This window comes from Lepus europaeus, chromosome 12, assembly GCF_033115175.1.
Source record: "Lepus europaeus isolate LE1 chromosome 12, mLepTim1.pri, whole genome shotgun sequence".
NCBI lineage: Eukaryota > Metazoa > Chordata > Mammalia > Lagomorpha > Leporidae > Lepus > Lepus europaeus.
In genome coordinates this window covers 53,243,745-53,258,299 of record NC_084838.1, presented here as the reverse complement: position 1 = coordinate 53,258,299, position 14,555 = coordinate 53,243,745, and the positions used below count along the sequence as shown (strand labels likewise).

Sequence of the window (14,555 nt, the reverse complement as noted above, 5' to 3'; positions counted from 1 at the left end):
AACAGATCTGAGACTGGAACCCAGCTACCCTGAGATGCAGGCATCCCAAGCAGCAACTTAACCACTGCACTAACTACCTGTGGGAGGGGAGGGGGTAAGGGGGACAGGGAGCAGTTCTGATGACCAGAAATGGCTCCTGGTGGAGAATTCCACAGAGGGCCTGGGCTTTACTCTTCCTGCTATCCTGTCAGCAGCTGTTAGTGACCCTCACATTCTCAAAGCTTCCTGACCATCTCCCTCCCTTTTAACAGAGAACGTCACCTCCAGTCTGATAGAGGAAACCCAAGCCATCAGGCATACACTCCCAATCTCCCTCCCTCTAGTTACTTGCATCCCTTTCTTTATCAGCTTCCTGCTACAGCTGTCCTGGAAGTGGGGCCACCCACCTGCCTGTACGAGGTTCATTCTCACGTTCGACTCCATAGCCTAGCTGTGTTATTACCTCATTATTATGCATCCTGTTATAAAAAATGCCAAGCTACCAGTGTTTGAGTTCCTGCTAAGTGCTGCCCGCAGTCAGTCCCATTGGCTGTGTACAGTGATCATCTCTGCAGTCTGTAGGTGAGGACAGTTAAGCCCAGAAATGCCTGTCAGTGGGACCTGTGGGAACTGAACTCAGGTTAGTCTCCCAAGCCAGCTACCTCAACTAGCCTCATCTATAACCCTGCAGCTCCTATTCTCCCACTGATAGTACTGGCTGTCAGATACAGGGTGAGGTCTCAGAGATGACTAAATCTTGAATGACAAAATTTGAAACCGCTATAATCCAAAAGTTGTACCTATGAAATTTATATTTATTAAAAGCCTTCCAATAAAAAAAATTTTGAAGTATCTCCCATGATTGTCAGTGCCCTCCCACTCCCACTTCTGTGAATGCCACCTCTGTCCTTGGTAAGTTGGTAACACTGTGGCATGGCCTTCCACTCAGTGGTTATTGCACAGATCTGTCATCTAGTCAGTCTAAACTGTGCCATTTTGTCACATGTGCAGGTTTTGAACCCACCCTGTCTCTACGGTCTGCACTATTCTTACTGGTATCAGTTTTTCCCATCCCATTCCTCCTCTCCAACTTGACCTCAAAGCTGGTTTCCATGCTCCTCCTGGTGAAAATATAAAGCAAGAGACCGTTACAAAAGTGCTGGAAACCAAGCACCTGCTACCCTTTGAGGGGCTTGCCCTAGAATCTGACCTGATCCTCAGGGTTGAGACCAAGCAGCCATCAGCACCAGTTCATATCCAGCCTTTCCCAGGGAGAAGTGAAGCCCTAACAAGTTGTTATATAGAAGACTCAACTCTTCCTGTAGTTGGATGTGAGTTTTTCCTAGTTTCTTTCATCTCTGATGTTAAAGGTGTTTAACATATGTTTTAAAATGTCTTGTCACCTTAGTGGTAATTTCTTCTAGGACTTTTGTACTTAACCCCAGTTGATTGTTCATTTCTCCCTTGCCAATAAAATATTAATGTTTACTGTCTGGCCACTGTGGTCTTTTGAAAGTAAAATCACATCATCTCTGGACAATTCCAAAGTAAAAATATTGAACTCTTAGCTCCTTCTGATTAATGGGACAGACTTGTCCTACTTGTTGCTCCTTTTCTTTCCATGTTAAAATTTCCTCTGTCTCATTTCTGCCCATGTACTTTACTGCTGGACACCCTGAATGTCTTTCAAATGACGCTAGTAGAACCACTTCCCCAAAACCATCCTCCTTTGTGTGCGGCCGTTCCATTCTGCCAGTGAATTAACTGACTCACGTTCCTGCCTGTTAGGGCTTGTTGTGGACATGAACTATGTTCTGAAACCTCCTGAAATGTTGTTAGGCCCTGGTAACAACTCATATAACCACTGTTAGAGGAGATATTTGAACTCTTTTAAGATTTATTTTATTTGAAAGGCAGAGTGACAGGTAGAGGCAGAGAAGAGAGTGAAGTATTCAATCCACTGTTTCACTCCCCAAATGGCCAAAGCAGCTAGAGCTGGGCTGATCCAAAGCCAGGAGCCAGGAGCTTATTCCGGGTCTCCCACGCGGGTGCAGGGGCCCAAGGACTTGGGCCATCTAATACTGCTTTTCCAGGCCGTAGCAGAGAGCTGGATCGGAAATAGAGCAGCTGGGACTTGAACTGGCGTCCATATGGGATGCTAGCACTGCAGGCTGTGGCTTTACCTGCTACATATGGCATAGCGCCGGCCCCAGGACCCTTTTCTAAGTCAGTCTGATGCATTATTCAAGCATATATGCATGCCTTTCCAACCAGCCTGTTGCATTTTGCAAACCCAAAAATAAAAGCAGCGAATGGTGCATTTTGGAGATGTGTCTACTAAGATGTGTGCATATTGTTTACCACATGAGCAGCCTAAGGCAGTCATTTGAACAGCCATCCTGTGAGATGTCGTGAAATTGTGAATCGATTTGATGAAGCTAGATCCGTTGATCTGGAGACATGGCCGCAATACTTGTGAAGATGCTTAGTAAAACTACTTTTATAGCCCTTACTTTGCTTTTGACATTGCTAATTATGCCAGCAATAGGAAGCATCCTCTACATACCTTTTTATCTCCTTTCACAGAAGAGAAAATTGAAGCCCAAAGGGATCCTCATCAACACCTGTATTATAGCTAGGATTTTGTTGTTGTTGTTGTTCTTGCACTGCTTTTAACAAGACTTCATGAAAATCAATAGAAAAGAGAATGGGGAAGCTGTGTAATCTTGTTTATCGAGCAGTCTCACCTTACTGGGATTTAAGCATCCACTGGTGTTTCCCCCTTTCATATGCTGCCATAGCAGTGACGGACATTTGTGAGACCAGAGCAGTGGGAGGGTAGGAATGAAGTGCGTCAAGATTTTCAACTCATTACTTCCTTCTGGTTGATGGACAGATTCATCCCCACTCCTTCTCCATCGCTGTTCATGTCAGAATTTCCCCTCTCTCTCTCATCTCCATCCATGTACATTCTTGCTAGACTGAGAATCTTGTAAATGGCATTGGTAGAATCACTTCCCCAAAAACCACTCTCCTTTGTTTTGGCCATTTAAGTGCTGCCAGGAAAGCAGTTGCCTTGGCATTCCTGCATGTTGGGGCTTGTTATAGTCATGGACCATGTTTTGAAACCACTGCAGAGGTGTGTGACTGTGTTGTTTCCTTTGGAGGACAGGTGTTTTCCCTCAGTTTGTTTGAAAGGGAAAAATATTAATAAATGGCTGTCTTCAAGCCGATTCAAGAGTCTGGATTCAAGAAACAACCAACCAGGCAGACTTCCTCTGGGCTTTTCTTTTTCTGTTACACGTCTTGCCGTTGCACAATATACCTTTGTCTCCTTCACTCCTCCCTGGGAGTCTCTTGTTCTTTAATGCACTATTCTCAGCATATTCCCTGCTTGACAACCTTGGCCAGTTTTCAGGGGCCCTTGAGTTGAGGCCCATCAGGGTACATCATGTGAGGCACAGCAACAGCTTGCATAATACTCTGGCCAAGCACGTGCTTCATGTTCTCTCATTTCAGTCCCACATGCACTGTATTATTCCCGTTTCAAATATGAGGAAGCTGATTCGGAGCAGCAGAGGGCAGAGGGACTTTCCCAGAGGCCCACAGCTGGTGAGTGTAAAACCAGCCAGATCAGTCGGTCCCCTGAAGTCTTTGCTTCCCAGTAAGATCCAAAGCTAAAAGGAGGTAAAATTGGTGTCCTTGCCCAGCGAGGAGGTTTTACTAATTGAAGCAAAACTAGAAGGCAGGCTCATTTGGCTGTGAGAGCTCTGTGCAGTCTGGGCTGGTGGTGCGCTGGTCTTTCCAAGTTTCTTCTCCTACCCACTCCCCACTTTTGGTGAGGTCTCCATGAGGTCTGTAAAGTGTACATCCTGCAATGTGTTCACTTACAGTGTACTGTCATTTGGTGTGGGCTCTTCAGGGCTGGTTCGGAGAGGGAGAAACCAGTAGGATAACTGTTTTGAAAATGAATTTTGACAATAAGGATCTCTTTGAAATAAAAAAGTGTCTCCCCAAAAGTAAGGGATGGACCTTCAGCATAAGTTCTTTATTACTGTAGAAACCATAGCCAAGTTAACCACATCTCAAACCACCAAAGTATGTGTGTTACGTGTATTGCTGTTGAAACAAATTATCACAAACATAGTGACTTAACACAATTTTATTATCTTACAGTTGTGTAGATTAGGAGTCTAACATGGGTCTCAGTGGGGTTTAAAAAAAGAGTCTGAGCAGCTGCATTCCATTTTCAGGCTTAGACTTTGCCCTTGGCCACCGACATTCCTTGGCTCCTGGCCCTCATCAACCTTCAAAGCCAGCAATAGTGGATTGAGTCTGAATTACATCTCATCACTATGACACTGACACTTCTACCTTCCTCCACCACATGAAAGGACTCTTGAGATGGCATTTCTCCCACCCAGTTAATCCAGAATAATCTTTCTATTTTATGGTAGACAAGTAAGGCAACATATTTGCAGGTTCTAGAGATTAACATGTGGACCTCTTGGGGCAGCAATCCCAATCATGAAGACTATGCTCATGAAATCCATGCATAATTTTTTTGAAATAAATACATATCTTTCATGAACCTTTGGAAGTATCCTGGCAGGTAGGCAGGCCTTGAAGAAGCATTTCTTTTATTTCCTTTTTTTTTTAAGATTTACTTTAATTTATTTGAAAGGTAGAATGACAGAGGCAGAGACAAAGAGATCTTCCATCCATTGGTTCACTTCCCAAATAGCCATGATAGTTTGGGCTGGACCAAGTCAAAGCCAGGAGGCAGGAACTCCATTCTGGTTTCCCATGTGGCTGCAGGGGTCCAAGTACTTGGACTATGTTCTGCTGCTTTCCCAGGCACATTAGCAGAGAGCTGGATAGAAGCAGAGCATCTGAGACTTTAGCATTCTGATACAAGATACAGCTTCACAAGTAGCAGCTTAACCCATTGTGCCACAGTGCCAGCCCAGAGAGGCACTTCATATCTGCACCTTTCTGGTATCTTCACAGGATAAGCTGGCTCAGTATCTTGAGGATTTTGAAGCTGTCACTGCCTTCCTAGGGCCACCCTCTTCACTTTGCTCATACAAGGTTGAATGTTCTGAGGTCCTAGCATGGTGCCTATTACCAGTTCTATCTTAGTCTAGACCCCACTTCTGAGCTGCTGTAGGTTATCTAGAAAACCTGGGTGACTTAATCCTCTTCCGTATCTTCATACATGGTCAGGCAAACACTGTTTGATGATTAGAAAATGGAGAATCAGAAAGATATGCAATTTGCTATAAGTCATAGAACCAGAAATTAGGGAGCTTTAAGATGTTCCACTTAAGAGGGGGAAGTATGCCTGTAGTCAGCAATGGGCATTTGGCCTAGTGGTTAAGGTACCTGGATTTGATTCCTGGCTCTGGCTCCTGATTCCTGTTCCTTGCCCGCGTGGACCCTGGGAGGCAGCATTGATGGGTCCCTGCCACCCATTTAGGAGACCTGGATTAAGTCCTGGTCCCTGGCTTTGGAGCCAGGAGGAGGCTGTTGTGGACATTTTGGACATGAACTAGATGTGACTGCTCACATACTGTCCCTTTCTCTCTCTCTGCATCTTGAAAAAATTTTAAAAATTTAAGTCAATAAATACCTTGTGTATATAATGTAACATAAAGCTTAATATAATGTTTGCTTTGTTTTAAAGTAAAAAAATTCAAAAACGAAGGAGTACCAAGGCAAAGGGATGGAGATTGAGGAGAGAGGGACAGAGACAGGTAATTGGGGGTGTTACTGATTTTTGTTGTGGTATAACCGCTGGAGATTTTTTTGTGGCCTTACTTTTGTAATCACAATTGTAACCGGGCTGTTGCTAATACTTGAGTCATGGAAAGCTGAAACCAAGTCAGAGCTGGGGTTAAGCACGTGGCACCATTTTATTGGTCAGTCTTTCAAAAAGAGAAAAGCCTCTGTTTATACCAACCATAGCAGTCATTTGACCTGTTTTTCAACCCAGCTGGAACTGCTTTGGGGTTAACAGCCTTTTGGAAGAATGTGGCCAGGGTTTTCCTTCCTTGAGTGCTGAGGCCTCATTTCTGAGCAACTGGCTTCTGTGCCAGCTGGTGTCACTGTTTAGTATATGATGGAGTAGAAGTAGCAGGCTGGTTTTGGTGGCAGCCATGCAGCTGTGAAAGTGGGACCAGTAAAATTTTCCCAGTGCTGTCCCCACTCTCCCACCTCTGGAAGAGAAAATCAGGTTATTTCCTTTCCCCCACTGGTTTTTCCCTGTTCCTTCCCCTTCTCCGTTCTGTAGAAAAAATGATGCTGAAACGTTTCCCTATTGACTTCTGACATGTTTCACCCAGCCTCCTGAGCCCACAGTGGAGTTGTACCTACAACCCCAAGTAGTTTCCTGAGTCACTCATGAATTCAAGTTTAGAACACTTGTGCACATAGAAGTGATTTGTTCTAAAAACTTCCAGCAAGAAAATTCCTGGGTGACTTGGCCCTGGATTGATCTTTTTAGCTGTGTGTGTGTGTGTGTTTGTGTATGTGCTGTAAAAAATGTTTTACCAAAAACCTGAACGAATATACTTTAGAGCTAATCACAGCCCAAAAAGGAGCAAGTAAGACAAGGTGGCAGAGACAGATTCCCAAAACAGATGGGTGCTTTCTTCAGTAGTGCAGGGAGTGAGGTTGAAGGCAGGAGTTATTCTTAATTTAGAAACATGGCAGTCAAATGCAAGCAAGCATCCTTATTTGGACCCTGAAACTAATAAAGCAACTGTTTTACAAATATATCATTTTAGGCATCAGGGGAATTTACAAATTCCAAGTCAAAGCCTGGGATTTGTAACCATAGAAAAGCTAACCAGTAACACAAGTCTGGCAAAATTGTGGAAATTGTTGAATCTAGGTGATGGGCAAAGGAAGTTCACTATACAAGGATTCTTCAAAAAGTCTAAGAGGCTGGCGCCGCAGCTCACTGGGCTAATCCTCCCGGCATCCCAGGTTCTAGTTCCAGTCAGGGCGCCGGATTCTGTCCCGGTTGCTCCTCTTCCAGTCCAGCTCTCTGCTGTGACCCGGGAAGGCAGTGGAGGATGGCCCAAGTGTTTGGGCCCCGCACCCGCATGGGAGACCAGGAGGAGGCACCTGGCTCCTGGCTTTGGCTCGGCACAGCGTGGTGGCCGTAGCGGCCTTTTGGAGGGTGAACCAACGGAAGGAAGACCTTTCTCTCTGTCTCTCTCTCTCTCACTGTCTAACTTTTACTTTCAAAAAAAAAAGTCTGAGGAAGATGGAATTCAATATGTTTACTTGGTGTAAAATATTTAAAATTGTATATATGAGGGGTCTTCAGAACATTCACAGAAAATGCATATAACGAAAAAACTATGCATGGATTTCAAGTTTTTTGCACTACATAAATTTATTCTTTAATTTGGTTATTCCGTGAGCTTTTTACAGTACCCTGCTATGCTCTTCTGTGTCTACAGAAAAATTTCCACATTGACTTAAGTGTTTTACCCGGCCTCCCTGAGCCCACAGCTGAGTTCTACTACAATCCCAACTGGTTAACCTGCCACAGCTGCCAGACCACAGACACTTTAATCCCATTGAGTAGCATGATGCCAGCAGCCCAAAGCCAGAAAAACCTAATGCCATTCTGAAGCTGCTTTTTATAAACAATTGCCTTCAGCTGTCCTGGAGTTGTTGCTCTAGATAAGGTTGGTTCCCCAGCCCTCAGAGGATGGAAAGGCGGCTTAAAGAAGCAAACAAGAAGACGACCTTGGGGCAGGCGTTTGGCACAGCAGTTAAGATGCCCACATCCTAGATTGGAGTGCCTGGTTTGAGTTGCAGCTGCTCCACTTTCTATCAGCTTCCTGATAATGTGCACCCCGGGAGATGGCTCATGCACTTGTGTCCCTGCCATGCATGTGGTAGACCAGATTGAGAAGTCAGCTTCTGACTTCTGCCTGGCCTGGCCCTGGCTGTTGGCAGGTAAACCAGCAGATGGAAGATCTCTTTCCCTCTGTGTGTGTGTGTGTCCGCCTTTCATATAAAATGAAAATAAATATATTTTTAAAAGCAAACAACCTTTTCACTTTATTTTACAGGACCATGACAAGGCCTCAGACCTTCTATGATGGAAGTCATTCCTGTGCCAGAGGAGTATGCCATATTCCAATGGCTGAGCCATTTTGCCCCAAAACAAGAGAGGTTTGTAGTCTTTCTGGAAGGTGTGCTAGAAAAAGTCACAAGGGGTTTGTGGCAGCTTGAAGGTTAGATTTGTTGGCTGAGCTGGTAGTCCCTCATCACCCCAAGTTCAAGGTTTTCTGAAGAATCATTTCCCTTGCTAGTCATGCTTTTGCTACTCTCAGTCATCTAAGCAGAAGCTTCAAAGTTGCAGCCTGCTTTAATGTTGCTGTCAGGATACTTATAATTCAGTGTACAATGGAGTATTAGTCGAGTCTACAAGCTGGAGCTAGATTACTTAGGACCAGATCCCTGCTCTGTAGCTTCATAGCTTTGTATTATTGGACAAATTGTTTAACATCTCTGGGCTTCAGTGGTGCTATTTGAATAAAGATGATGATAATGTATACCTTAAAGAACTGTATGAGGGATAAAAGAGTTAATACTTAAAGTGCTTTGAACCATGTCCGATATGGAACATCCAATGACTGGTCACTGCTTTAATGAATTAAATTATTATTTGACAACCTCCAAATGTTCAGATTGGCTTCTTTTGCCTTTGAGCTCAGTTTGGCCATTACTGTCCAGCCTCTTCTATATTATGGTTAAATCTCAGAATTATGGGGAACAGGCCCACAAGGTCTGACGGGGCTAAGAGGTATTAAATCCCAATCTTAGCTCCCAAGGAATAAAAATGGCCACTGGAAATCAAAGGTCCATTGGTTGGCCCATACATGCTGTGGAGTTTTCATCCTAATCACAGGTTTGAGATGTCAGAATACACATAAATACCTAAACTTGTTAGTCAGATAATTTTGACATCTACATGTAGAAAGTAGATGATTTCTTTTAACCTTTACATACAGTCCTGTGTAATCAGGGAAAACCAGTGTCCTCAAGCTAACACCTTAACCTCATAGTCATCTCAGACAAAAATCTAGAATCCAGAACTGCAGTTTGTAGAGAGCCATTTCAGGTACACCACTGCACACTGATTCTCTGATTTCTGTGCGAGTACACATTTCACTCCTCAAAACGATGGCAAGTTAAGTTTGTTTGTGAATATATATAGTGAATATTCCCAGATATTTATGGATAGAATGTATCAGGATACTAAGTTTTGCCTCTGAAACACAGATCTGTCCAGGTGATAAACATGCTATCCAGGGCAAAATGAAATGTGGATAAAATTCTCTGTTCCAAAATGGGGTCAGCTTGGGAAGAAATAGACTAAGGAGAGAATACACACGTCAGCATGTAATTGAGATCTGGTGCTGGGCGGAGTACAGAGACTTAGGGGACTAGAAGCAGAGGTGAGTGAGGAAGCAGTATCTATACAGAACACACGGTAGTGTGGCCCTGGGGTATTTCCAATAATATAATTTAGTCTTCCTTGAAACCAAAGTAGTGTTAGCCAAATAAGCCCACAAAAAGACAAAATGCTGGGAAAGGAAGTTGGAAGCAAATGGCCACAATAAGCCTTCAGAACATTACTTTGTTCTTGCCCACTTGTCCAGAACTGTAAAGAGCGGATGGTGCTGCCACTTGGTAATTATCACTTGTACTTTGAGCATCCATGTGGTCTTTCAAATGTGCTGATGAGGAAAGCTTGTCAGGTGGCGAGCAACACACCCAGCAGTTGTACCATATCCTACCACTTGGGTTAAAGTCTGCCTGGATATAAAGTGAAGAGTATGTAAATGTTTATATGCAAATAGAGTATTCTAGAAAGTAACCAAAAAACTGGTAGTAGTGATTTCCCTGAGGGAGATGAACTGAGCTTTTTTTTTCCAACAAAAAACTGAGCAGTATCTCAGTAAGGAAAATGCTGTATCTTTTTTGTTTGTTTGTTTAAGACTTACTGATTTGAAAGGTAGAGTTAGAGAGAGAAGATGAGACAGAGAGATTTTCCATCTGCTGACGTACCCCCCAAATGGCTGCAACTGCCAGGGCTTTCCCAGGCCGATGCCAGGAACTTCTTCCAGGTCCCCCATGTGGGTGCAGGGGCCCAGGGATTTGGGCCATCTTCTGCTACTTTCCCAGGCACATTTGCAGGGCGCTGGATTGAAAGTGGAGCATCTGGGACCCAAACTGGTGCCCATATGGGATGCTGGCATTGCAGTCTGGCTTAACCTGCAGTGCCACAGTGCTGGCCCCAAACTGAGTTCTTAGAACCAAAGAGGGGCAGAAATTCTTCTCCAGAATAATACCCCTTTGCACTCTTTCGGTTCTGTGTCATGTATGGATATTACTTGTTTTAACAATGGTGTAACATAAAAATGGTGTCACGTCTAGTCATTTTAAGAGGTAATCTGAAACTCATGAAATCCTGACACATTGCATATATTTAACCTGGTGATCTAATGTTGCTACTCCCTTTGTGAAAATTGTGGTGGTTTCAGTAGTTCCATTGTGATTACTCAAGATAAGGAAATGAAATCATCTTAGCCTCTAAGCTGGCGCTTGACCCTGCAGTTTGTATTTTCAGCTACCTTAAGGTGGTGTTATCTGTTCACATGGGAGTGCTAAGTGCTGGTTCAGGTGGGAAGGCCCCCAAGGCCTGTCACTAGCAGTCACACACATCCTCAGTCCTCCTCAGCATCACAGCACTGACCTCCCAGGGGAGGACTTCACATTGTCACCCCTGCTGGCACCCAGTGCTGATCTTCCTTCACACATCTCTAGAAGCACCACTGAACTGCAGCCAAGGCATGCAGCCTGGTTATTCAGTAACTTTAAAGACATTTAATGAAGCAGCATGACTAGGCTGATTATGTCTTAACTGTGGGGAGCAGCAGGGGTGAGAGGACAGAGAAATGGGGATTTGGATGTATAAACCTGTACTCTAGGAAACAGTTTTGATTAAGTTTGATCTTATTGCTACCATTTATAAGGTAAAAATGACATGCATCAACTGTTCATTGTCCATAGCTTGCCATGGTTCTAACTTTGCATCCCCTGTGGGCCCCAGTTCGAGCCCTGGCTGCTTCAGTTCCAAGCCAGCACCCTGCTGATGTGCCTGGGAAAGCAGGCCCTTACACCCAACTGGGAGACCCAGAGGAGGATCCTGGCTTCGGATTGGCCCAGCTCCGGCCATTGTGACCTTTTGGGTAGTGAACCAACAGATGAAGAACATCTCTCTCTCTCTCTCTCTCTCTCTCTCTCTCTCTGCCTCTCTGGAACTCTGCCTTTCAAATAAAATAAATAAACCTTTTAAAAAAAAAAAAGTTCTTCCCATTTTCCTTGGCATAGTATAGCTATTTTTAAGGAAATATTTTAATTTGCTTATTTATGTGGTTAATACATGTGCAGATAAAACTTGGCCTACATTGGGGCCTTTTCTTGATTTGAGCCACTCATTTTAAATATAGTATCCCAGGAACCTTTGCCAATTACTTTGCAGATATATGTAAAAGCCACCAGTATTAATAATCTTTAGAAGACCAATATAGCATTTATATAGTGTTTATAGTCCCTGATATAATTCTGTGCTTGAATATACTTTGCTTATTTAATCCTCACAAATATCTGTGTTATCCAGTGTTGTTATTACCATTTTGAAGATGAGAAAATTTGGGACTGGCAAGATGGGGTATCCACTTCCGATCCAGCTTCCTGCTAATGCACCTGGGAAAGCAGCGGAAGATGGCCCATGTAATTGGGTCCCCGCCACCCATGTTGGACATCCATATGGAGGTCCAGGCTTTAAGGCATGGCCAGCCCTGGCCATTGGGGCCATTTAGGGAGTAAACCAGCACATGAGAGGTCTCTCTGTCTTTTTCTCTGCCTCTCTGTGTAACTCTGCCTTTCAAATAAAATAAATCTTTTTTAAAAATGAGAAAAGGCATACAGAGGAAACAGACTTTGCAACAGTACCTCAATAGGTTAACAGTTAAGTTGAAAATACTATTTTTAATTAAAAGGGATATTGAAGCATAGGCTTAGGAAAAAAAAAAGTAAAAACTTGGAGATTAGATGTGTAGTATTAATTAAAATACTGGGTAAACTGATCAGACTTTTAAATAATGTTTCTAAAAGACATGGGCTTTCCACTAAAGGATTTGCTAGATGTTTATTACTGGACAGAGAAAATCAGCACAGCCCCAATCTCTTTTCATCACATGTCCGTGAAAAAGTAACAGGCAAAAGAGAAATCACGTTTTTTTTTTTTTTTTTTTTTTTAACTTTTTGACAGGCAGAGTGGACAGTGAGAGAGAGAGAGAGAGACAGAGAGAAAGGTCTTCCTTTGCCGTTGGTTCACCCTCCAATGGCCACCGCGGCTGGCGCGCTGCGGGCCGGCACACCGCGCTGATCCGATGGCAGGAGCCAGGTGCTTTTCCTGGTCTCCCATGGGGTGCAGGGCCCAAGGACTTGGGCCATCCTCGACTGCACTCCCTGGCCACAGCAGAGAGCTGGCCTGGAAAAGGGGCAACCGGGACAGAATCCGGCGCCCCAACCGGGATTAGAACCCGGTGTGCCAGCGCCGCAAGGCGGAGGATTAGCCTAGTGAGCCGTGGCGCCGGCCGAGAAATCACTTACTAAACAAAACAAGCTTTGAGATTTTAGAGATGGAAAAAAAATTCAGTACTCATTACCTTCACAGGATCTTGGTAACAGAACTTAGCACACCTCTGGATGATCTGAGTGATGAGAGGCATATGAGCTTAGCCTGAGGGGTTAAGAGTCCAGCTTAGTCTCCTGAAGTGGGCAAGAAGTAAATGAGATTCCAATGCCTGGTGCCTGGGAAAACCTCAGCGTTTGCTCTTGTAGCTGTGAGCTAAAGGTGCAAGGGCTGGGAGAGCAGAATCACATAAATGGGTAAGGGTCTAGGAAATGCTCTTCTGTAGGTTCTCACTGAGGGACAAGTCACTTAATAATGAAAACTTTTAAGAATTGTTACACATCAGGAATGAATAAAATATTAAGTTGTACATATGTCTGTGTTTTGAGTTTATGGTTCTTTCTTTTCCAGGTCCTCATAGAGACTGCTAAGAAGCTTGGACTCCGGTGCCACTCAAAGGGGACAATGGTCACAATTGAAGGACCTCGATTTAGCTCCCGGGCAGAAAGCTTCATGTTCCGCACCTGGGGAGCGGATGTTATCAATATGACCACTGTTCCAGAGGTGGTTCTTGCCAAAGAGGCTGGAATTTGCTATGCAAGTATTGCCATGGCAACAGATTATGATTGCTGGAAGGAGCACGAGGAAGCAGTAGGTGGAATTCTCTTTTCAGCATGTAGGGTGTGGGTTTCTGGGTGCCATGAACCATTAAGAGAATGTCTTAACTGTTCTGTTAGTTTCAGAAAGTACCTTTCTATAAGGTTTTAAAGTTAGGTATTATCAGATATTTTCCATAGTTCCTCTTGGAATGTAAGAACAAAGATCTTCATAGGAAAGAAAAAAGTACTATCATCTAAGGATCAACACTGTAGACATGTAGGTGTTGGGATTCCTATTGAGACTTGGGCCTTATTTCATATATATTTTAATTGTAATTTCCTTGTGCTATGGTACTATTTATTATATTTTGTTTTCAAGGAAAAAAGCTCTCTTCCTGGTAAGTAAGGACAATTTGTATCCATTCATTTAACCCACCTTGGGATACTGTGCTTGACATAGGAATGTTAACAAACAGACAAGGCCTTAAGGGGCCTACATTCTGTTTGGGGAGGTAAAGATTAAGCAAGCCAGTGTGAGAAAGCTGTGGGTAATTTAAAAAAAAAAAAAAAAAAAAAGTGCTGTCATTAGACACAGGAGAACCTATCCAGTAGCCTGAACCAAATATGTGATCATTGAGAAGCCTTCCCTGTGTAAGTGTGTTGGGAAAGAAGGACATTACTCACAGCGTGGAGAGAGAGATGAGGCACCACAGGGCCATATAGACCAATGGTAAGGATTTCAGAGGGGACGTCAGTGAGGCTAAGGTTTAGGCATGGAAGACAGCAAGGTCCAGCTGGAATTTGAGGACCCTGAAATAGTGGCGTCAAACTTCCAGAACAAATATTTTTATTATGGAAAACTTTAAGCATCTACAGAAGTAGACAGTAAAATGAACCCCAGATACCCATAACTCAACTTCCACTGTTATCAGCCATGGCCAGTCATGTGTCACATACGCATTTATAGCTCTACCCACTTCTCTCTCCCCTGCCCTCATTTTGAAGTAAATATTTTTCTTAAATCCCTTTTATTTTAATTTTTTAAAATACCTACAACACTATTAGAAAAAAATGCTGATATTAGTTTCTTAATAGAATCAAATATCCATACTACCCACATATTTCTCTGGTCTCATAATTTTGTTTTTTTTTTTAAAAGACTGCTTGATTTGAAAGAGTGACAGACAGAGAGGGACAGACAGAAAGACAGTTTCCATCTTCCTGTTCAAATGCCCTCAACAGCC

The 14,555-nt window shown here is 43.5% G+C and overlaps 1 protein-coding gene across 1 annotated transcript in view; it reads left to right on the top strand.

The window, feature by feature from the left end:
* The window catches only part of MTAP (methylthioadenosine phosphorylase), a 53,653-nt gene that overhangs the window by 31,482 nt on the left and 7,616 nt on the right, over window positions 1–14,555 (top strand). Inside the window, exons 5-6 of the mRNA XM_062208131.1 lie at window positions 8,073–8,175; window positions 13,124–13,363. Of these exons, the coding sequence (XP_062064115.1) occupies window positions 8,073–8,175; window positions 13,124–13,363 (343 nt within the window). The remainder of the gene's footprint in view (window positions 1–8,072; window positions 8,176–13,123; window positions 13,364–14,555) is intronic.